Source organism: Coregonus lavaretus, assembly GCF_964263955.1.
Source record: "Coregonus lavaretus genome assembly, chromosome: 1".
NCBI lineage: Eukaryota > Metazoa > Chordata > Actinopteri > Salmoniformes > Salmonidae > Coregonus > Coregonus lavaretus.
This window is the reverse complement of record NC_139988.1, coordinates 48,821,783-48,846,112: the sequence shown is the minus strand read 5'-3', so window position 1 is coordinate 48,846,112 and position 24,330 is coordinate 48,821,783. Positions and strand designations below refer to the sequence as shown.

Genomic DNA, 24,330 nt, shown 5'->3' with positions numbered 1-24,330 from the left:
TAACCTACATTGTTAATACTCTGAAAGCAGAGTACATATCTGAGAAAACAGGGCCTTAATAGAAGCAGGTGTGCAGTCCAGTACCTGGTTGTGGTATGACTGTCTGTTTGAAGAGCTCTTCCCGGAGGTTAGGCAGAAAGCAGTCGATGCGTTCCCAAGTGATCTCCCACAGGTCAGAGTATCCCGTACGAGAGTCAGCGCTGTGGAAGATTCCTGCTGTGTCCATCACCAGCAGCATGTTCTTCAGAGACTCTGGGATGGCCTCCAGCTGGGAGGGGGGTGATAACAACCAGCCAATTAGCCACGCAATCACACACATATAGATGGAAAAACCACTCATTGAAATGAGCTGTATAGAAATCAACATGAACTATTACTTAAAGACCCGTATTTATTTTCCTTTCTTCTTGTTTGCCCTCCTTTGAGTTTGACCACTCAGATTGGAAAGTTCTAAAATGTTAAGATTTGCTAGACTAGTTAGAAACACCTGAGCTAATAGGAGTTCAAATCGACATGTGCTACTGTGTAATATCAGGCATCCTTACCAGCAGGTCACTGGAGCCAGCGTGCATGTACTTGTCCATGAAGTCCAGGATGGTGAGCCACAGGGCAGCGAAGGTGGACAGAGACAACAGGGGAGAGAGGTGCTGTAGGAACACCTAGGGTAGAGCAGAGCAATGGAAAACGGTGAGATATGCAGAGATGGCATGGGTAGACAGGCACTACTTGATACAGTATATTATACTATCACTGTTTAGACAGATGAGAAGTGCTAGACAGTGGAAGGATTGAGCAAATATGTAAATTTCTCTAAAAAATAACACCCCAAAGGCAACAGACAGTTGTAGGAGAGTCTAACCCAACGGTCTGAACACAGTCTGACAAAATATCAGATTTCACACTTTGAAATGGATGCCTGTTGTGTGTTGACTGAACTCTAACCTTTGACAGCATGGTGCAAGCCCTCATCCTGGTCTCCTCCATGCCTCCCACGTCTGCAGGGCTAATATTGTCCAGAAGCTTGGTCAGCAGGGGGAACAGCACCTGGGAGCACACAGTATACAGTACTTAGAACACAGTTAACACTGACAACGCTCACATTAGACGGACAGACCAGTTATTTCCCACTTACTTTCGAACGTGAGATTTTTCCATAATACTGCATTGATTTCAATGAGATATTTGCCATAGAATTTCAAATAAATGCACATTTCAAGCTAGAATTTGGCCCCAAGTGCCTACTCTTTTAGTGAATCATATATTTCACCATCTATTTCAGAGGAACCATTCAGCAGCCATTCTTGTGACCCACTATTCCCCTTACGCACACCAATTTCCAGTGGTCATCTTAGAATGTCAAAAATGATGTTCAGCATGCTCCTCTCACCTTGTTGAAGCAGGACTCCCACTCCACAGCATCTAGTGTCTGCAGGTCATGGACCAACAGTGCCCTCTGGAGGTAGGTCAAGGCCTGCATTCGCACCTGCCGCCTGGCGTCGCAGCACAGCCAGGCTATCCCTATAGGGTTCACACAATGTATGGATACTTGAGCTAAGACTGGCAAGAGTGATTAGTTGAATGCTATAGTGGAGCGAGAACAAGATCACTGAGTCCACTAACTCCATTCTCTCAGGGGTCATCAGTGAATTAAGGGCACCTAGGGAGTGATTTTTACCTTCAAGCTTATATTTATATGAATCTCCTAATATTAGTTATCAGTTCCAATATTAGCAAAAAATGATTAACATGTGAAAACCTTGTCCACGAAAATAGGAAATGTGCCTTTGGCTTCACACAATGACACTGAAAACATTCCTCCAATGACTACGAAACGATGATAAATGGTGTTTATTTAACAGTTTAGTGGTGCCTTTATGTAAATAGGTTTTATAGATAACTAGGGGATAAAGTCTCTGACCTTGGAGCAGTGGGCACCAGCAGCTGGTCCAAAGTGTCTGGGAGTCAGCCTCAATCTTCTTCCCTGCAGGCTCCAGGTGGCGCTGTTCCTCTGCCCAGGAGCTGTATATGCTGGAGGCCCTCGTATGCAGCGTGTGCATCAGATCTAACAGCTGAACCAGGGGGAAACACGGAACTCCATGTCAATATGGTGTGGTCATAGCTAATCTAATCACAGCTTGATTCTAAACATGAGCGTATGACTTAATGTCTGTTTTGTCTTGCTGGCAGCAAGACACATATTAAAGAACATTTAAATATCTATGGCTGCGCTTAGACAGGCAGCCCAATTATGATATTTTTTTCCACCAATTGGTCTTTTGACCAATCAGATCAGCTCTGAAAACTATATGATGTGATTGGTCACAAGACCAATTAGTGGAAAAAAGATCAGAATTGTGCTGCCTGTCTAAACGCAGCTTAAGTACTTTATTCTAATCCAGACAATATATTTGGGTGTATAATAAAATAAATTATGATCTGTGATAAAAGAGTATTGATATTTATGTCATTTTGATATACTGATGGAGAAGAGGTGTGAAGTGGACAAGACAAAAGCATTGGAAGGTAACTATCTCCATGCAATAGTGTTTTCCATGTCTACATTATTTCAGTCATGTTACACAGACCTAGGGTTGCAAAATACATTTTTGGGATTAAAAATAAATAAATCAAATGGAAACTTTCACAATTTATTCTTAAATGTATTCGTATTTTTGTATATCCTTAATATGTGTCCATTGGTTTCACGAGTTTCTAGTAGATAGACCTTACGGTTCAGGAGACAACGGCATAATTAATTAGGGATAAAAAAACATGACATAACAAGAAATTAACTCTGCAACTCTTTCAACTATTGACTTTTTTCACAACTGGCACCAGTTCAGCCCCCCCCAATAAACGTACAAATAAAGGATATTCCATGCTCATATTAAACAGCAATGGTATTCACATCTTTTACATGTTATGAAAATTCCCTAAAGCCTTTAACGTTTCCAAAATTCCTAAAGTTAGTGGTAATATTCCTTCTCTTTGCAACCTTACACAGACCTGAATATCTAATAATAATAATCAGATCTTTAAGCATTTAATTAGTCAAGGTTTGCAAGTTACATTTTATTTAGAATAGCTATAGCAACGAGTATTGACATTTCACATTTCAGCCCTTTCAAGATCGAACATTTGTAAAATAGGCAATGCAAGAGTTTAATATTAGTGTTAGTCGACTGAGCATGAATACCTGATTAGTGCCAAGTTAGTTCTGAAAAGAGTTTGCAATTATTGCTGACAGATAGCGTAACTTTGAATCACTCATATAGGGCCGGGATGATACCAGTATCGCAATACTCGTTAGTACCGTGGCAAGGAAACAAAACACAAAGCGGATTTAATTTTGGAAACAAACATCATTATGTTGTCATCCAGAGTCACATTTATTTATTTTCCAAGCTATAGCATACAATATTTTACTTACAGCAGGTTTTTAAACAGACCAAAGAGTTTGGTCTGCTTTGTGTTTTCATTTTTGCCAAGGAAAAAAATATTGCGATACTGGTATCGTCACAGACCTAGATCAATTTCAGGAAATGAGAATAGTAGTTGAAGAAGATCGCTTAATTGCCATGACAACCATAGTGTGTCACTCAGCCTCAGTCTCAGTCTCAATTGAATATGCAGAGAGAGAAATCCCCACCTTTCCCCGCAACCCCACCTCCCCCCACACACCTGAGAGCAAACCTGGGGCACATTCAGAAGGGTACAACGTTACAGAACGTTCAGATGGATAATTATTTTGTGTAGAACAGACATGATTGTCTGTCATGTAGTTCTAAACGTTTCACCCCTGAACAGAGCCCCTGAGCAGCACAGAGACCAAGGTAGAAGGGAAAGAGGGCTGCGGTACTTACGTCCTGACTAACCTGTAATGACACCGTGTGGTAGCTGGCAGGGACCCCCTCGTCCTCCTCGTCATCGCTATGGGAACGGGAGGGCCTCTGGCTGGAGGCCTTGGCGCGGCGGGATGTCCCTTCCTTCTCCCGGGGCTTCCTCCTCACACGGGACTTCTGGGAGTCGTACTTGTGGTTCTTCTTCTTCTCATACGTCCTATAGCCTGTAGGTCAGTGGCGATGGAGGGAAAGTTTTAGCCATTGTTACAGATATATCCTGAGTTATCTTTATTGATATTTCTATAGATGTCATATTTTGACAGGTATGACTTAGCGCTTCGGAAAAAATAAATTCCTTTTATGTTAAACCAGGCAACAAAAGGCTATATCAACTTTGAGTAATAGCAGGTTTCAGGGCTGTGCGGTTTCCATTAGCTTCCCATATAGATTAGAGCTGCGCTTAACTGAGGTCCTTGATCGACCCAACTTTATTATTAAGTGTGTAAAGCCGTGTTGACAGCAGGTATCTAAGGGCCTGGAGCGCTGGGAGAAATGAAAAGGCTATCAGTAGTGCCAGGCCTGCAGAGTGCACCAGCACCACCTTCCACTGTAATCCCGGCTTTACTTTAGTCTTTTCTAGATCACTAACAGACTGCTGTGGAGAAGGGAAGCCGAGTGACACAGTCCTCAATTAGAGGGTTGGTGTGGAGGAGGCAAGGAGCCCCGAGTCAGGTTAGTCACTCTATAGGCATGCCTTTGGATCCCCTTCCAAAGGCTTTTAAGACTACCCACCAAAAATGGCAAACTGTCAAAGCTTAAATGACTCAAACATAGTTTGATGACGTGTTAGCTTGGAAAACAGCATTGATGGAAAGGCAAATACAATGCTGAATTCATTGTTGGAAGATTTCTAGTTGTTATGAAAAAAACAAAAAACACTTTGGAAAAAGACAGAATACAAAATGAACCTCAAACAAGTAGGAATTGATTTATGTCAGTCAACAGGAAGTCATACCTCCGTTTAGGCTGGCCTCCACAAACACCCGGATGGCTTTGACACACAGCTCAAAGTTCTCGGGGGTGACGTGTGCAGCATCGCGTACTATGAAGGAGAGGGACTCCACACACTTGATGAGAGACTTGGTGTCGTGGAAGCCCATGTCTTGGCCCAGGGTCAGGCTGTACTGGTTCACTAGAGGGTTTAGCAGGGTCTTGGAGCCAGAGGCCGCTACCTTGCTGATGTCCAGGTCATCTTTCCCAACCTGCCAATATAAACACACTGTGTGAGATGTGCTGTATGTTGAGGCATTGAGAGTATTGACTGACATTGATATGACAAAATAACACACAAGTTTCACTATTACTCTGGGGCCTTCCACAATAAGCAGTGTAAAATAGTATCAACGCTATGAAGATATCTTGAATTGATCGTCTGAGCACTCAAAAAAAATGTGTGTGCAGGTGACGTGGACGTGTGTGTGTGTCGGGGGGGTGGGGCTCTCACCACCAGCCATCCGCTGCTGGCCACGTCCACGTCAGTGACAGAGCGGGGCATCCTGGACTTTCCGTGCTCCGTGTAGACCTCTGAGTCTGAGGTGTACCCCCGGTCCAGACTCGCCTCACTAGGGTGGTGGAACGACAGCTCACTGTCCGACTGGGCACCTGGAACAAAGGTGGAAACGGGACATGAAAACAACAGTTTAACAGACATACAAACGCACCACTTAAGAGTGTGGATGTGTGCCTCGTAATATAACAGCTGAGTTGTTCGTATAAAGTCAATACAATTGACCATAAACTAGGAGATTATACAATTTCTCAGTAGCTAAGACCAACAAAGTAGCCTACCATTCCACGTGATTGTGTGTGTGTGTGTGTGTGTGTGTGTGTGTGTGTGTGTGTGTGTGTGTGTGTGTGTGTGTGTGTGTGTGTAAGTGTGTAAGAGGCTGACCTGTGTCGATGTCTGGGCTAGTGGAGGTGACCTGGAAGGAGGCAGGGGGTTTGATCCCGGCCCCGATGCACTCGATTAGGGAGAAAAGGGTGAACCAGTCGTCTGTGCAGTGGATGTTGGCAGCATTGGTCTTGAGCAGCTCATGGAGGCCATAGGCCACCTCCCGGCTAACCCGGGCCAGGACGTGTGGTTTCATCATCAGCAGGAGATGCAGGGACAGCAGCACCTAGAGATGGGGTTGCAGAGGGGTTAAGGGGACGCGGTCATTGTATAAGACCAACAGCTTGAACTGGCTGTGACCTCGATCTCACCGATTAGGGAATTGAAGTATGTTCCCTATAAACAAAGTTCTATTGATATCCTGACAGGTCTAGGTCTCAGTAAGCTGCATTGAATGGCGCCGAAGAAGATGGCAGCCGTTTTACCGTCCTCTAACCAATTGTACTATTATGTGTGTTTTTTCCCGTTATTTGTAATTTTTTCTGTACATAATGTTTCTGCCACCGTCTCTTATGACCAAAAAGAGCTTCTGGATATCAGGACAGCAATTACTCACCTCGTATTGGACAAATATTTTTTATTCAACGAGTCGAACGCGAAGGATATCCTACAGACACCCGACAAGGCCCAAATCCCCGTCATTCCCATGAGAAAGAGACGGCGATATCGTGGATGTAGGTCGGGGTGCCTTGTAAGGATCCGACGGCGAGCGAGTAAACTGCCACTTCCATCAATCCTATTAGCCAATGTTCAATCATTTGAAAATAAATCAGACGATCTAAGATTACGATTATCCTACCAACGGAACATTAAAAACTGTAATATCTTATGTTTCACAGAGTCATGGCTGAACGACGACATGGACAACATACAGCTGACAGGATATACGCTACATCTGCAGGATAGAACGGCTGACTCCGGTAAGACAAGGGGTGGCGGTCTGTGTATATTTGTAAACAACAGCTGGTGCATAAAATCTAATACTAAGGAAGTCTCGAGGTTTTGCTCGCCTGAGGTAGAGAATCTCATGATACGCTGTAGACCACACTATTTACCAAGATAGTTTTCATCTATATTTTTCGTAGCTGTCTATTTACCACCACAAACCGATGCAGGCACTAAGATTGCACTCCATGAGCTGTATAAGGCCATAAGTAAACAGGAAAACACTCATCCAGAGGCAGCGCTCCTAGTGGCCAGGGACTTTAATGCAGGGAAACTTAAATCCGTTCTACCTCATTTCTACCAGCATGTTAAATGTGCAACCAGAGGGGAGAAAAACTCTAGACCACCTTTACTCCACACACAAAGCTCTGCCTCTACCTCCATTTGGCAAATCTGACAATAACTTTATCCTCCTGATTCCTGCTTATAAGCAAAAACTAAAGCAGGAAGCACCAGTGACTCGGTTAATACGGAAGTGGTCAGATGACGAAGATGCTAAGCTACAGGACTGTTTTGCTAGCACAGACTGGAATATGTTCTGGGATTCTTCCGATAGCATTGAGGAGTACACCACATCAGTCACTGGCTTCATCAATAAGTGCATAGATTACGTCATCCCCACAGTGACCGTACGTACCCCAACCAGAAGCCATGGATTACAGGCAACATCCGCACTGAGGTAAAGGGTAGAGCTGCCGCTTTCAAGGAGCGGGACTCTAACCCGGACGCTTATAAGAAATCCCGCTATGCCCACCAACAAACCATAAAACAGGCAAAGAGTCAATACAGGACTAAGATTGAATCGTACTACACCGGCTCTGACACTCGTCAGATGTGGCAGGGCTTGAAACCTATTACAGACCACAAAGGGAAGCACAGCCGCAAGCTGCCCAAGCCTACCAGACGAGCTAAATCACTTCCAGCAGGTAGCTTAGTGGTAAAGGGCGTTGTGCCAGTAACCGAAAGGTCGCTGGTTCTAATCCCCGAGCAGACTAGGTGAAAAATCTGTCGATGTGCCCTTGAGCAAGGCACTTAACCCTAATTGCACCTGTAAGTTGCTCTGGAAAAGAGCGTCTGCTAAATGACCAAAAAAATTTAATTAAATAAATGCTCGCTTCAAGGCAAGCAACACTGAAGCATGCATTACACCATCAGCTGTTCCGGATGACTATGTGATCAAGCTCTCTGTAGCCGATGTGAGTAAGACTTTTAAGCAGGTCAACATTCACAAGGCAGCAGGGCCAGACGGATTACCAGGACGTGTACTCCGAGCATGCGCTGACCAACTGGCAAGTGTCTTCACTGACATTTTCAACATATCCCTGACAGAGTCTGTAATACCAACATGTTTCAAGCAGACCACCATAGTCCTTGTGCCCAAGAACACTAAGATAACCTGCCTAAATGACTACCAACCCGTAGCACTCACGTCTGTAGCCATGAAGTGCTTTGAAAGGCTGGTCATGGCTCACACCAACACCATTATCCCAGAAACCCTAGACCCACTCCAATTTGCATACCGCCCCAACATATCCATAGATGATGCAATCTCTATTGCACTCCACACTGCCCTTTCCCACCTGAACAAGAGGAAAACCTACGTGAGAATGCTATTCATTGACTACAGCTCAGCGTTCAACACCATAGTGCCCTCAAAGCTCATCACAAAGCTCAAGACCCTGGGACTAAACACCTCCCTCTGCAACTGGATCCTGGACTTCCTGACGGGCCTCCCCAAGGTGACAAGGGTAGGTAACAGCACATCTGCCACGCTGATCCTCAACACGGGGGCCCCTCAGGGGTGCGTGCTCAGTCCCCTCCTGTACTCCCTGTTCACCCATGACTGAATGGCCAGGCACGACTCCAACACCATCATTAAGTTTGCTGACGACACAACAGTGGTAGCCTGATCACCGACAATGATGAGATAGCCTATAGAGAGGTGGTCAGAGACTTGGCCGTGTGGTGCCAGGATAACAACCTCTTCCTCAACGTGATCAAGACAAAGGAGATGATCGTGGACTACAGGAAAAAAAAGAGGACTGAGCACGCCCCCATTCTCATCGACGGGGCTGTAGTGGAACAGGTTTAGAGCTTCAAGTTCCTTGGTGTCCACATCACCAACGAACTATCATGGTCCAAACACACCAAGACAGTCGTGAAGAGGGCACGACAAAGCCTATTCCCCCTCAGGAGACTGAAAAGATTTGGCATGGGTCCTCAGATCCTCAAAATATTATACAGCTGCACCATCGAGAGCATCCTGACTGGTTGCATCACCGCCTGGTATGGCAACTGCTTGGCCTCCGACCGCAAGGCACTACAGAGGGTAGTGCGTACGGCCCAGTACATCACTGGGGCCAAGCTTCCTGCCATCCAGGACCTCTATACCAGGCGGTGTCAGAGGAAGGCCCTCAAAATTGTCAAAGACTCCAGCCACCCTAGTCATAGACTGTTCTCTCTGCTACCGCACGGCAAGCGGTACCGGAGTGCCAAGTCTAGGTCCAAAAGGCTTCTTAACAACTTCTACCCCCAAGCCATAAGACTCCTGAACAGCTAATCATGGCTACCCGGACTATTTGCATTGCCCCCCATCCCCACCCCAACCCCCTCTTTTACGCTGCTGCTACTCTGTTGATCATTTATGCATAGTCACTTTAACTCTACCCACATGTACATATTACCTCAATTACCTCGACTAACCGGTACCCCCTGTATATAACCTCCCTACAGTTATTTTATTTTACTGCTGCTCTTTAATTATTTGCTATTTCAATTTTTTTCTTAAACTGCATTGTTGGTTTGTAAGTAAGCATTTCACTGTAATGTCTACACCTGTTGTATTCGGCGCATGTGGCAAATAAAATTGTATTTGATTTTGATTTGATTCTGCTAGGTCTCACTGCACATTTGAAAGGACAAGAAAATTAGAGGAACAAATGTGGGATTTGTGACAAGTACGTTGTGGGGAAGCATAACATGTTTGTCCTGATAGCCCCAGCTCACAGAAAAGGAAGAAGAATACACTATTAGTTGGCAGTAACAATGTCCATCTGGGTTAGAGATAAGATTGAAAGACAATTAAAGGCCTTATAGGAGAAATGGGAGCAAAAGATAGTTTCTTGATTGCTTGAACACTGAAGGAAACTGGGATCCATATGGCCAAAACAATAACCTCTTCAAATCAAATCAAATGTTATTTGCCACATGCGCTGAATACAACAGGTGTAGACCTTACAGTGACATGCTTACTTACAAGCCCTTAACCAACAATGCAGTTAAGAAAAATAAGTGTTAAGTAAAAAAATAAATAAGTAAAAAATAACAAATAACAAATAATTAAAGAGCAGCAGTAAAATAACAGTAGGGAGGCTATATACAGGGTGTACCGGTACAGAGTCAATGTGCGGGGGCACAGGTTGGTCGAGGTAATTGAGGTAATATGTACAAGTGGGTAGTTAAAGTGAATAAATAATAAACAGAGAGTAGCAGCAGCTCTTTTGCACAACAGTTAGTAATTTCTCATCCTCTTCACACTAAATGCAAATGCTGAACACTTTCTTGCAAAACATAAGACTCAACTCTGAATCACAAGACACTTTTTACTAAACAGTAGACAACGCTCTACATAAGACACAAATCAATTGGACCTCTATTCCAGGCGATGTCAGAGGAAGGCCCAAGTCATAGACTGTTCTCTCTGCTACCACACGGCAAACAGTACTGGAGCGCTGGGACCAAAAGGCTCCTGAACAACTTCTACCCACAAGCCATAAGACTAAATAGTCTGGGTAGCTATTTGGTAAACTACCTGCATTGACAATTTTTGCACTAACACTTTTTGACTATGCACACCCACTGGACTCTACCCACACATACAGTGCATTCAAAAAGTATTCATACTCCTTGACTTATTCCACATTTTGTGTTACATCCAGAATTCAAAATGGATTACTTTTTTTTTTTCGCACCCATCTACACACAATACCCCCATAATGACAAAGTGAAAACATGTTTAGACATATTTGCAAATGTATTGAAATTGAAATTGAAATACAGAAATATCTCATTTACATAAGCATTCACACCCTTGAGTCAATCCTTTGTAGAAGCACCTTTGGCAGCGATTACAGCTAAGAGTCTTTCTGGGTAAGACTCTAAGAGCTTTCCACACCTGTATTGTGCAACATTTGGGCATTATTCTTTACAAAAATTCTTCAAGCTCTTTCAAATGGGTTGTTAATCATTGCTAGAAAAACATTTTCAGGTCTTGCCATAGATTTTAGAGTAGATTTAAGTCAAAACTGTAACTCGGCCACTCAGGAACATTCACGGTCTTCTTGGTAAGCAACTCCAGTGTACATTTGGCCTTATGTTTTAGGTTATTGTCCTGCTGATAGGTGAATTAATCTCCCAGTGTCCGGTGGAAAGCAGACTGAACCAGGTTTTCCTCTAGGAATTTGCCTGTGCTTAGCTCCATCCAGTTAATTTTTTATCCTAAAAAACACCCCAGTCCTTAAAGATTACAAGCATACCCATAACATGATGCAGCCACCACCATGCTTGGAAATATGGAGAGTGGTACTCAGTAATGTGTTGTATTGAATTTACCCCCAACATAACACTTTGTATTCAGGACAAAATGTGAATTGTCCCACTCCTCTTCAATGGCTGTGCGAACTGGAACACGCTGTCGTACACATCGATCCAGAGCATCCCTAACAAGCTCAATGGGTGACATATCTGGTGAGTATGCAGGTCATGGAAGAACTGGGACATTTTCAGCTTCCAGGAATGGTGTACAGATCCTTACAACATGGGGCTGTGCATTACCATACTGAAACATGAGGTGATGGCGGCGGATGAATGGCACGACAATGGGCCTCAGGATCTCGTCACGGTATCTCTGTGCATTCAAACAGCATTTAACTGTTAGTCTATACCTGTCGTTTACGAAGCAAGTGACAAACATTTGATTTGAATTGTGTTATGTATTTTTTTCACGTTAAATAACAATAACTCGCATAATAGTATATTTTTACCACCAACCTGTAAACTACCTTTGCATAATTAGTCCATAAATAGACATGAAAGTGTTTACTGGTGAGTTGTTTGGTTTTCAATGGGTTATAAAGTAGATCACATTCCATTTTATTTTTATATTGCTGAGAAACGTGTTTAAGCAATCAAGAGAAACTGTAATGATATAGCAGTTCAAGGTCAATAGGACAGTCACATAATAAGCACTATTGAGGTTACAGGCCAGGTCATCAAGAAACCAGGTCCCTCTTCGGAAAAAAGATTAGACCAGTAAAAACCTGGATAATTAAATTGTCCCACTGATCAACACAGGCTGTAAGAATACTCCAAGGTAGTTCATTGTGTGCCTTTATGCCAGAGCAAATACAAAAATTGAGAGAAACATCTGATACCAGCAAACTACTATCACATGAAACATCCTTTGTGACTTGATATACAACGAATTGAAGCCTCCTTTATAATTGCTGTTAAGATAAGACAGACTGCAATGGCTAAAGGACATTGACCTAACAAAGCTGTGTGTGTGTGTGTGTGTGTCCATCAGATGTAAGACTCATTGGATCAACAGTCCAATCATCCAATCGCTCAGTGCTATCACTAGTCAGAAATCCTGCGTCATTTCTACATTATCTGTTTGACAGCATTAAACATGCATTAATGCAATTATGCACTCCTAAATAGTTTGGTTTCCCCTTTCGTGTGTGTGTACCTGGGAGCTGATGTCCTCTCTGCGCAGCAGGCGGATGGCCAGTCTGATGAGGCCCACCACGGCCCTCTCCACCAGGAAGCAGCTCTCTGTAGCCTGGACACACAGGTGGCACAGGTGATCCCGCACCGTCTGCCATACACACGACACGCGGTCCCTAAACATACACACACACACAGAAAAACACACAAATGATAAGGACTCGATAGCATAACAAAGCCTGATGTTGAAACAGCTGATTTGACTGATGTCATTCCTAATGGACGTGGGACAACACACACTGGCCCTGACTCAAAGCAAACATTCCACCCTTTCTTCCCTCTGGGTGTACCTGTTCTCCATGACTATGCGTAGCAGCATCTCCAGGCAGAATGCAGCATCCTCCTCATCATACGTCTCCTCATCAGGTGTGACTGAGATCAGAGCCTGTCCACAAGAAAAAGCTCTTAGAAAACAATACTAGAACGTTTTATACTTCCTGCATTTTAGGAATTAATATTCAGACAATGCATAGACAATATTTGCTTGTAATGTTATGATTACCTTCATCAGCTCCTGTAGAGACTCCAGCTGCAGGAATTTACTCTCTGTGATCAGCTTCTCTGGGTCACATTGCTGGAGGGGAAGAGACAAAACCCCCCAAAAATGAATTAATAAAAAACTGCACTATATGAACTTATCACCAGAGGCAATTTGGATGAGTGTGATAGAGAGAAAGCAGTGGGCTAAGGGGTGATGGGTGTTGTAGTTCTGGTACCTTGATACAGAACATGGCTGCCTGCTTGGCCTCCTGGTTCTCAGTAGAGGGCCCACGTTGACCAGACTGCTCCGCTCCACTCAGAGTCAGCCAGTTCACAAAGCTCAACACCGCAGACTCACCCCTGGGAGAGAGGGAGGAAGACATAGAGATGTCAAACACTTTAAAAACAAATTTAATGTTTAATGATAGCCACCCATTTTACAACATGGAACTGGATTTAAATGTCAGAAAAACTCCCAGAGTTTTTACAAGTGAAAGAGCTCAGCCTGGTATTTGAGCGAAACAGATGGCGTGACATGATGTTGAGGTGACTTTTACCGATTTGACGGTGTCTCTTCTCTTTGAAGGGAAATCGTTCCATTTGGCTCCACAAAATCCTCCACCTAAATAGACATAAGAATACAGACGCCACAGATATTCAAGAAGGAAGTTATGTCTGGTTTAATACCAGCAGGTGGCAGTATAACACCCATAATGTCTTACAGAAGAGTCTGCAGTCTTACAAATTCAAAAAGAGAACCATTTCATTCAGCAAAATGAATGGAAGGTTTGAATGTTCCAAAGGTACTCATAAACATGATTGAGGCCATTCGTTTTTTCTGACCATGTAACCTGACCAGAAAGCAATGCTCAGCCTTTCCTGGTTACATCACAGAATGGTCAGGTAAATCCATGTCCATGACCATTGTCAGTAATAAAGGAGCAGTTCTGACCTCCACCATGGCCTTGGGCAGCAGCTCAGCTCTGAACAGCTGCAGCATGGAGTCCATGATGTTCTTCCAGCCCTCCCTCAGGATGTCACCGTGCCGGTGGGCCAGGTGGAATACCGTCTTCGCCGCTATCTGGGCCTTCCCGTTACTCCCAAACACCGTGGGCAGGTTCTCCACCGACTGTATTGAAACCATCCAGTGGAACATGTTAGAATACTCTAGTGCACTAGATGAAATGCGAAGGTTCCCACATTTGAAATTAAGCACTTACCTCACTGCTGAGTGTTGTAAACTTGCAGAGGGAGATGATCAAATTATCAAAAACGTCACTGAATCCATAATGAGCTGATATCATGGCACATTTCCTAAAAGGAGAGAGAAATTGATTATAATCAAGACTCGCTCTCATTCATTGCTTTCCCCAAGGGACGCTTCTTCAGCATCTCCTCAGAGCCACAGTGCTGGGCCCAGAACCATCTGAGCAGGCCTAGTGTACCTGAAGCCAGCGATAGCCTTCTGGATGATTGTGTCGTCCAGGCTCTTGTCGAAGACGTAGGAGAGGGCTGCGATGGTGGGCCCCCAGGTCATGGTGAACAGGTCGTGGTCGTAGCTGCCGGCGGGCACATGGAGGAAGACCCCCTCGGAGGTGGCCCCCCGGTGGAGCAGCACGCTCCATACATAGTTCTCCTTGACCAGGCCGGACTGCTCGTCTGGCATCACTATCTCGTCATTCCTACACAACAGAGAATACCATGAATGCTAAGGCAACTTTGATCATCTAGGGTGGGTCGGTTGACATGGAAAAAACACCAGACATAAAACTTACTGTCAAAGCGCCAACGCTGAAACAAATAAGTACATCCTCTTGAAATAAGATTGATCTCCTTCAGCTTGTGTGTGTACGTCACAAACATTTCTATATAAGATCTACATAAGACTATGGCTTACTTGATTGCATTGTAGATGTCCTCCAGCATATCCTGATCGAAGTCTGTATTTCCATTCACACCCTTCAGATTCTTCTTGAATTGCTACATGAAGGGGAAAAAAGAAAGACAGCTAACACTGACAATATGGGAATCATGGCACCATCAACACATCAATCATTGCGGGGCTCTGCCAGCTAGCCTGGCTCTGGTATCCAATGCTTTGGCATGCAATGCTCTTGCTAATTGAGCATCCAACAATTAGGGGGGTGGGGGTCAAAGCTTTACCAACGTATGTGTCACTTAATACGGTTAGGTGTGGTGTTAGTCAAACAGGATTGAGGCCAAGAGCCACAGCAAATAAACACATCCTCTGTGTGCTGACTGATCGAATCAAGGCTCCTGGTTGGCTGAGTGCTTAGGCTAATGGCAGGTAAACTAGACGGGAAACACGAGATGCTTTGCAGCGGGATGGACAGACAGAGAAATAAACACAGCGAGGGCTCAGGGGCGGCATGGAGCAGACGACGGTAACAATAGCCGCCACAGACACAAAGCAGCTGGCCGTGATGCCTGCCAAGTAATCATGGGACTGACAGCCAGAGAGAGCAGAGCTGTTCCACACCGACATATTTGTTGGAGAGCTACAATGTTGCGCTATGCGTTAGCTGATAGCATAATTCAGAGCAATAGCATCTTCGACTATTGCCATGATGCGCTGAGTCTCACAGAGTATCGTATCATGGCATTTGTATGACACTTGGAGAGGTCACATCGTAAGAACTTTCATCCGTAATAACAGTATTGCTATATACTGTGCAGACAGTCAGTAAACAGTAGGAGTTTCATTGCCCTCGAAAAAAAAAAAATCTAAGGTCACAAAATCAGTTGCGCTCATTGCAGCTTAAAATTCCAAATGGCAACTGAGGATCGGGTATGTCTTGTGTGTGTGTGAGAGTGGCCCACCCACGCCCTCTTCAGAACCCTGCCCATGGGACTTGTGTTTAGTCTTCAGGCTCTGTCACTCACACAGAGAGAGTTAGCCAGGACGCCTCCTCCCATCCTCTCCCCCCTCCACTGCTCCCACCCCTCCAATCCTCCCCCACCTCACTTCTCCCACCCCTGACTAAGCAGGATGACCTCATCCCATAGACCACCACTGGGCACAGCTGTTACTGGAGGTCTGCTTTTTTCAGATCAGAGGGTCTGAAAGAACCAGCACAACATACTAATGTAGGGTGTCTAAAGGGGTCTTAACAGGGTCTCTGGTGAAACCCATTGCTGCATGGCACAAAAGCTCTCATAAGAGGTGATTAAAATCATATCTAACATATGTGGGTTAAAAAATAAAAAACGTGGGTTATAGGTGCATTTCTGAAAATGTTAACTTAAGACAAAATAAGATCGGATAAGATTGTTTTGTAGTAGTAGAAAACTTAAATTGGTAGGAATATTAACTTAGTTTATTTTATATCAATAAAATATATTTAAGTATAACAATAGTGATGCGTCTTTTTTGAGTGAGTTTTCATGGTAAATAAATTGTGTGTGTTTACCTCAATTGTCATGGGGATGTTCTGCTTGCGCACGTTGTTGTTGTGCTGGTCCGTGTTGAGCATGATGACAGCGTAGGCCAAGGCGAAGCCTGCGTCGTTGGTCATGAAGGGAGAGCCGTTCACTTTCTACACACACAGGGAAAGACACACTAATATAACCCTGTCCATAGAAATATTTTCCAGGTCACGAGGACGACCCTCTCCAGTTAATTAAGGAACAGCCAGTGGCCCCGCTGGTTTTGTCCGCCTGCCCTCAATAGACAGGCCGGCTCTGTTTATTATCTATGCATAGTCACTTTACCCCTACCTACATGTACATATTACGTCAATTACCTCGACTAACCTGTACCCCCGCACACTGACTTGGTACTGGTACCCCGCCGTATATAGCTTCATTATTGTTATTTTATTGTAACTTTTTTTATTGTATTTTTTTTAACTTTAGTTTATTTAGTAAATATTTTCTTACCTCTTATTTTTCTTAAAACTGCATTGTTGGTTAAGGGCTTGTAAGTAAGCATTTTACGGTAAAGTCTACACCTGTTGTATTTGGCGCATGTGACAAATAAAATTTGATTTGATTTATACACGTCAACAGCTGAGTTCCAGATACACACATCAATATAACTACCTTTGGCTTAACATCAAAACGTCTATATTTGTTCTGCTGAAAGTGCAGTCTCGACTGCTCAATAGTGGGAAAAAGACACATGTGTGTGCAGTAAGAATATCTGTGAACTCATTCAAGGCGATTGTGTGTGGAGAGGGAGACTATGAAAATACATTACTATAAATATTTTCCAGGTCACGAGGACGACCCTCTCCGGTTATTTAAGGAGCAGCCAGTGGCCCCGCTGGTTTTGTTCCCCTGCCCTCGATAGACCGGCCAGCTCTGTTATGTCAGCCTTACAGCAACATTTTCCTCTTACCCTAATTACCTGAGTGACGAATGTCCCTGTCCTTGATTCAGATCAGGGTCACAGTTCCACTGGACGTAATTACATGATGATAGGGACAGTTGGTAGCAAGGATTGCCTTGCGCTAATGGAAGAAGTGTGTCCCTCCGTGTGCCCCTGTGCATGTGTGTGTGTGAGAGGAAAAAAGAGAGAGACTTCCAAGGGGTTAAGGCAGCTGACTTACATGCCAGGTGTCTGTGAAGGTTTCCAAAAGTCTATGGATGACCGGAGCCTCTCCTGGCAGCCTGAAGGCCTCCAGATACAGACGCAGCGCCTCGTCAATACGCAGCCCTCGGAAGGTGAACGTGCTGCACGTGAGAATGAGTATAATTCACTAATATGTATATTTTGAAGTATATTCTTACATTTCCTGTCAGGTCTTTTTACTCAACTGTACATATACATTTGTGTACTGCATTTTATAATTGGTAGGGATTAAAGACAACTCCTAGGGTTCAAGTAAATAAACGTCACTGCTTCACTATTCATTGCTTCACTAGCAACTGAAGGAGCCAAGCTTCAGTACAATTAAATTAAGGAGAAGATCCAACTGGTTGTACATCACGCTGCCCGGTAATAATAAGAAGACTGGGCTCCTACTTGACGAAGCTGTCCAGTAGCTCCATGTGTTTGCGGTCACTGATGAACTCTCCGATCTGCTTCTTGTCGAGGCGGGGGTTCTCCCGGAGCCACTGGGCCACCTCGTTGTTGTCCATGGGGCTGCTGAGCAGACCCTTCTCCTGCAGGAACTGGATGCCCTTCTTAGGCTTCTGGTTGAACTGTTCTGTGCCGCTGTTCAGCAGCTGTAATCATACAATATAAATACTATCATTTTATCTTTGCGACAAAAAGCAGATCGAATCACAACTTGAGATCCACAAACTGACTCAAACACCATTGGTGTCAATGCATGATTTATGTCAAAATCTGAGATACAGTACGTGTGAAAACATCATTAACGGCCATGCATAAGTTCTTTAAAAGAGATAAGCAACAAAATCATAAAACACACAACAATTACATATTTATTTCATTTATTTCATAAACAAAGTTATGCAACACCCAATTCCCCTGTGTGAAAAAGTAATTGCCCCCTTACACTCAATAACTGGTTGTGCCACCTTTAGCTGCAATGACTCCAACCAAATGCTTCCTGTAGTTGTTGATCAGTCTCTCACGTCGCTGTGGAGGTATTTTGGCCCACTCTTCCATGCAGAACTACGTTAACTCAGTGACGTGTGGGATTTCAAGCATGAACTGCTCGTTTCAAGTCCTGCCACAACATCTCAATTGGGATTAGGTCTGGACTTTGACTAGGCCATTCCAAAACTTTCAATTTGTTGCTTTTTAGCAATTTTCATGTAGACTTGATTGTGTGTTTTGGATCATTGTCTTGCTGCATGACCCAGCTGCGCTTCAGCTTCAGCTCACAGACGGATGGTCTGGCATTCTCTCTGTAGAATTCTCTGATACAGAGCAGAATTCATGGTTCCTTCTATTAAGGCAAGTCGTCCAGGTCCTGAGGCAGCAAAGCATCCCCAAACCATCACACCACCACCACCATGCTTGACCTTTGGTATGATGTTCTTACTGTGGAATGCAGTGTTTGGTTTTCGTCAGGCATAATGGGACCCATCTCGTCCAAAAAGTTTACTCAAGTTTGCCAAAAAGCACCTGGATGATCATAAAGACTCTTGGAAGAACGTTTTATGGACATATGATTCAAAAGTATAACATTTTGGACGAGATGGGTCCCATTATGCCTGGCGAAAACCAAACACTGCATTCTAAAGGTGGCACAACCAGTTATTGAGTGTAAGGGGGCAATTACTTTTTCACACAGGGGAATTGGGTGTTGCATAACTTTGTTTATGAAATAAATACAGTGGGGAGAACAAGTATTTGATACACTGCCGATTTTGCAGGTTTTCCTACTTACAAAGCATGTAGAGGTCTGTAATTTTTATCATAGGTACACTTCAACTGTGAGAGACGGAATCTAAAACAAAAATCCCGAAAATCAAATTGTATGATTTTTAAGTAATTAATTTGCATTTTATTGCATGACGTAAGTATTTGATACATCAGAAAAACAGAACTTAATATTTGGTACAGAAACCTTTGTTTGCAATTACAGAGATCATATGTTTCCTGTAGGTCTTGACCAGGTTTGCACACACTGCAGCAGGGATTTTGGCCCACTCCTCCATACAGACCTTCACACATTGTATGATTTTTAAGTAATTAATTAGCATTTTATTGCATGACATAAGTATTTGATCACCTACCAACCAGTAAGAATTCCGGCTCTCACAGACCTGTTAGTTTTTCTTTAAGAAGCCCTCCTGTTCTCCACTCATTACCTGTATTAACTGCACCTGTTTGAACTCGTTACCTGTATAAAAGACACCTGTCCACACACTCAATCAAACAGACTCCAACCTCTCCACAATGGCCAAGACCAGAGAGCTGTGTAAGGACATCAGGGATACAATTGTAGACCTGCACAAGGCTGGGATGGGCTACAGGACAATAGGCAAGCAGCTTGGTGAGAAGGCAACAACTGTTGGCGCAATTATTAGAAAATGGAAGAAGTTCAAGATGACGGTCAATCACCCTCGGTCTGGGGCTCCATGCAAGATCTCACCTCGTGGGGCATCAATGATCATGAGGAAGGTGAGGGATCAGCCCAGAACTACACGGCAGGACCTGGTCAATGACCTGAAGAGAGCTGGGACCACAGTCTCAAAGAAAACCATTAGTAACACACTACGCCGTCATGGATTAAAATCCTGCAGCGCACGCAAGGTCCCCCTGCTCAAACCAGCGCATGTCCAGGCCCGTCTGAAGTTTGCCAATGACCATCTGGATGATCCAGAGGAGGAATGGGAGAAGGTCATGTGGTCTGATGAGACAAAAATATAGCTTTTTGGTCTAAACTCCACTCGCCGTGTTTGGAGGAAGAAGAAGGATGAGTACAACCCCAAGAACACCATCCCAACCGTGAAGCATGGAGGTGGAAACATCATTCTTTGGGGATACTTTTCTGCAAAGGGGACAGGACGACTGCACCGTATTGAGGGGAGGATGGATGGGGCCATGTATCGCGAGATCTTGGCCAACAACCTCATTCCCTCAGTAAGAGCATTGAAGATGGGTCGTAGCTGGGTCTTCCAGCATGACAACGACCCGAAACACACAGCCAGGGCAACTAAGGAGTGGGTCCGTAAGAAGCATCTCAAGGTCCTGGAGTGGCCTAGCCAGTCTCCAGACCTGAACCCAATAGAAAATCTTTGGAGGGAGCTGAAAGTCTGTATTGCCCAGCGACAGCCCCGAAACCTGAAGGATCTGGAGAAGGTCTGTATGGAGGAGTGGGCCAATATCCCTGCTGCTGTGTGTGCAAACCTGGTCAAGACCTACAGGAAACGTATGATCTCTGTAATTGCAAACAAAGGTTTCTGTTCCAAATATTAAGTTCTGCTTTTCTGATGTATCAAATACGTATGTCATGCAATAAAATGCAAATGAATTACTTAAAAATCATACAATGTGATTTTCTTGATTTTTTGTTTTAGATTCCGTCTCTCACAGTTTAAGTGTACCTATGATAAAAATTACAGACCTCTACATGCTTTGTAAGTAGGAAAACCTGCAAAATCGGCAGTGTATCAAATACTTGTTCTCCCCACTGTATACACGCATACATACATACATCCATACACACACATCCTTTTTTAAACATACCTTCTTTTTACTTCTGATGTCCAACAGCTCTTGAGAATCAGGTAAACAAGACGAGAAGCGTTGTGGCTTTTTCGGTTCTTTCTTCTCAGCTAAAATAAAAATACAACTTTCACTTTTAATTCAATTTCATTCATGTCTATGAACCTGAATGCTAACCCAGTGCTTGAGGAGACCTGGCCACTGGTTAGTAAAAGCAAACCTACCTGGTTCTGTCTCCTCCTGGTCTTGTCTGCCCAGTCTCATCTTCTCTGCCATCAGGTGCCCACTGGTAGGTGGTAGGGGCACGCTGTCAGCCTCTGGAACATTCTGACCATTGGCACTGTTCACCTGCCTGCTCGCATCTACAACCACATGAGAAAAACATTAATGAATACCCCTCTATACACATCTGATACAACCATTGTCAATGTAAATGATGGACAAAGCCCATTATAGTATGAGACCATCAAAGCAGAAAGTATACCAAGTTTATGAGAGAAATCTGCATACCCGTGGTTGTGTCTGTACGGTCATTGGTTGAGCCCTCCCCTTCTGCTAACACAGTTTCTGCTGATTGGTCCTGCTGAGCGGTGCTGTTGAGCACCTTGGCCTGGCAGTGGGCCTCAGTGCTGTCAATCACCGTCAGTAGGGCCTCTAGTGAGAGGAGGTGGGTTGTGTAGAGCTGTCCGGACACAGGGAAGGCATTCTGCAAGACAACATGATACAAGCACACCATATGTCAACAAAAGAGAACAATGTTACCCTGAAAATTAAAAGCATGGAGCATTATGGTATGCATCAAATGGAAATAAATGAACGGGACAGTGGACACTCTTCTAATGCAGACTTTAGAAAGTAAATAAAACCCTAAAGATCTCCAGAGTGATCATCAAGTGAGTGTGAGTGTGGCCAGAGAACAGGCGTCGTCAGTTCCCACCTTGGAGAGCAGCTTGGTGAGGTCTTCAAACAGATTGGAGCAGTAGAAGTCACAGTCGTGGTTGATGTAGAGCTCGGTGACGAAGCTGGGGATCCTCAAGAGCTGCACCAGGGCCTCCAGGGCCATCTCCTTAATCTCATAGGGCATCTTCATGTTCTCTGAAGTGATGATGTCCATCAGCTTCTTCAGATACATCTACAGACAGAGAGAAGGTGGTTAAGTTGGTCACTCTGTTTAGTTGGTTGTTTTACCATGACTCAGCTTGTGTGTGGTTGTGTCAAACTAGTCAGTGTGTGACAATATCGAAAGCAAAGAAAATAAACACTCCAAGTACCTCAAGCTGAAACTTCAAATGTCCTCGCATGCTCTCAAAGAGCAAGAAGCACGCTCGTATGGAGGCGGCATACAGGTTCATACGGTCCACACTTAGCAACTGAAATAGAAAACATGTTAGTTATGTTGTATTGTGTTGAACAGACGCAATAGAAGGTTCCCCTCCTGAACAAGCTTGTGGTGTACAGTACCTGGAAGAGGTGTCTGCAAAGCTCGTCTTTGACCAGGCCCAGCAGTGACTGGTAGGGGGCTATGTGGGCCGCCTCCAGAGCCACGGTCAGCAGCTGCAGGCCCATGTGCATCATGGCTTCCGTGTTGTGGCGGTCATGGGGGTTGGTCAGCGAGATGAGGAAGCGGAAGAGCTCCCGCAGACAGGGCAGGCCGTAGGGGACGAGAGCCGCACCTGGGAGGTTTGGAAATGACAACATGACAGTTAGGAGAGGATTCAAAGGCATAATTTGGGTGAGACATCAGTTGGGGTGAGACATGGGATATAAAAGGAGACACGCAGAGACAAGTTGTGAGACGTGTTGAGACATGAACAGACATGAGGAGAGACATAAGGAGACACACATGGTGAGACGTGAAGTGGAACAGGGTGAAACCCAAACTGAATGCTGGTGGTGGTAAGAGGGCTCACCATCCTCACCGTCTCTCTGTGTTTGCTGTGGTGTGAAGCGGACTCCTCTGGGGTTGACGTAGTCCATGTCATGTAATGAGGCTGAGTCCGACTGCTCCGTCACAGAGTCTCCGTCCTCTAGGACCTCAGGAATGGACTCCACCGAGGCTGACTTGGCACGCTCCACCTGCCTCCCCTCAGACTGGCAGGGGAAACAGAAACATCAGCGTATGAACATTGATGAGCACTAACAAAGTAGAAATATGCACAAAGTGACAGATAACATAGCTGATTCCAGTGCTCCCCCCCCCCCCCACCCCCCACCCACCCACCCACCCACCTACCCACCCACCTGAGTGTCCAGGCGTCCAGGCTCTGTGGAAGGGGTGGTGTCAGCAGAGCTGCTCTGGTCCAGGTCTGTCAGGTCCTCTCTGGAGGTGGTCTTGGAGCAGGTGTCCAGGCCGCTGTCTGTGGGGCTGGACATGGAGGAGGCCACGCTGTCTGAGACAGACAAACTACCCTGCTCGATGAACGGGACACCACCTGGTACAAACACACAGTGTTAGCTACATCAGAATTTACATCCTATGTCTATCCCCCTGATCTTGTTTCTAACACTGTCTGAAAAACCAATAAAATGTGGGGGGAAAAGAACATCTTCATACAAGACTGGGTCTCACCAGAGAGGTTGTTGTTGCTGAGGGTGGTGGTAGGGGCCTGCTCCAACCCGCCCGAGGCGCTTCTAACCATGTGACGGGGGGGCCGGGGCGAGCGTTTCTGCTTCTTCCACTTTGATGACTCACTCATCCCACCAGCACGCATCTTCAGCTGAAACCGGTAGAACACACTCAGTCAGTACACACATGCACATACAACCACTGGCTGTGCCCTTGGCTAGATGGTGTGGTAATATCATCATATATTGTACAGACGACAGTATCAGGTTGGGCTTAGGCAATAGGATTATTTTCCATACAGTATTTGGACAGTGCCCCATAACACAGTCTTAAAACAGAAAGTCATAGACAGACATCTGAAAACATAAGACTGTCACCGAACACAAATGCAGCCACATGCTCCATACTGTTTAGCAACAGCTGAGACTGCATAGCAGTCACCCCACCGGAAAGATACAATATATGTTTGAGGGTGAAATAAGAGAATTCAACAAAAAGTCAAACACAGGATTAAACACAAGAAACTAATTCAAGCAACCACAAAAAAAAGGCATGGCATGGGTTTGTTTGTCTACTCTAACACTTTACAATTAATCTAACTAAATCAATAAATATTTTAAATACATCTACAAATGGTATTTTGGTCCCA

The 24,330-nt window shown here is 44.5% G+C and overlaps 1 protein-coding gene across 3 annotated transcripts in view; it reads right to left on the bottom strand.

Moving 5' to 3' along the window:
* Positions 1-24,330, bottom strand: part of LOC311130260 (Golgi-specific brefeldin A-resistance guanine nucleotide exchange factor 1-like) — a 118,970-nt gene that overhangs the window by 3,625 nt on the left and 91,015 nt on the right. The window contains exons 9-38 of one of the 3 annotated variants that reach the window (XM_084162971.1): positions 23,685-23,832; positions 23,357-23,547; positions 23,026-23,206; positions 22,577-22,788; positions 22,387-22,485; positions 22,053-22,247; positions 21,626-21,821; positions 21,340-21,477; positions 21,137-21,225; positions 17,993-18,195; positions 17,577-17,700; positions 16,437-16,562; positions 14,903-14,985; positions 14,451-14,687; positions 14,226-14,319; positions 13,958-14,134; positions 13,563-13,627; positions 13,242-13,365; positions 13,028-13,099; positions 12,816-12,910; positions 12,488-12,641; positions 5,794-6,019; positions 5,347-5,504; positions 4,858-5,104; positions 3,864-4,066; positions 1,919-2,069; positions 1,388-1,518; positions 943-1,044; positions 546-659; positions 85-268 (exon numbers count right to left, since the gene is read on the bottom strand). In XM_084162971.1, coding sequence (XP_084019097.1) covers positions 85-268; positions 546-659; positions 943-1,044; positions 1,388-1,518; positions 1,919-2,069; positions 3,864-4,066; positions 4,858-5,104; positions 5,347-5,504; positions 5,794-6,019; positions 12,488-12,641; positions 12,816-12,910; positions 13,028-13,099; positions 13,242-13,365; positions 13,563-13,627; positions 13,958-14,134; positions 14,226-14,319; positions 14,451-14,687; positions 14,903-14,985; positions 16,437-16,562; positions 17,577-17,700; positions 17,993-18,195; positions 21,137-21,225; positions 21,340-21,477; positions 21,626-21,821; positions 22,053-22,247; positions 22,387-22,485; positions 22,577-22,788; positions 23,026-23,206; positions 23,357-23,547; positions 23,685-23,832 — 4,519 coding nt within the window. The remainder of the gene's footprint in view (positions 1-84; positions 269-545; positions 660-942; positions 1,045-1,387; positions 1,519-1,918; positions 2,070-3,863; positions 4,067-4,857; positions 5,105-5,346; positions 5,505-5,793; positions 6,020-12,487; positions 12,642-12,815; positions 12,911-13,027; positions 13,100-13,241; positions 13,366-13,562; positions 13,628-13,957; positions 14,135-14,225; positions 14,320-14,450; positions 14,688-14,902; positions 14,986-16,436; positions 16,563-17,576; positions 17,701-17,992; positions 18,196-21,136; positions 21,226-21,339; positions 21,478-21,625; positions 21,822-22,052; positions 22,248-22,386; positions 22,486-22,576; positions 22,789-23,025; positions 23,207-23,356; positions 23,548-23,684; positions 23,833-24,330) is intronic. The other 2 variants (XM_084162972.1, XM_084162973.1) reach the window with 2 other exon arrangements.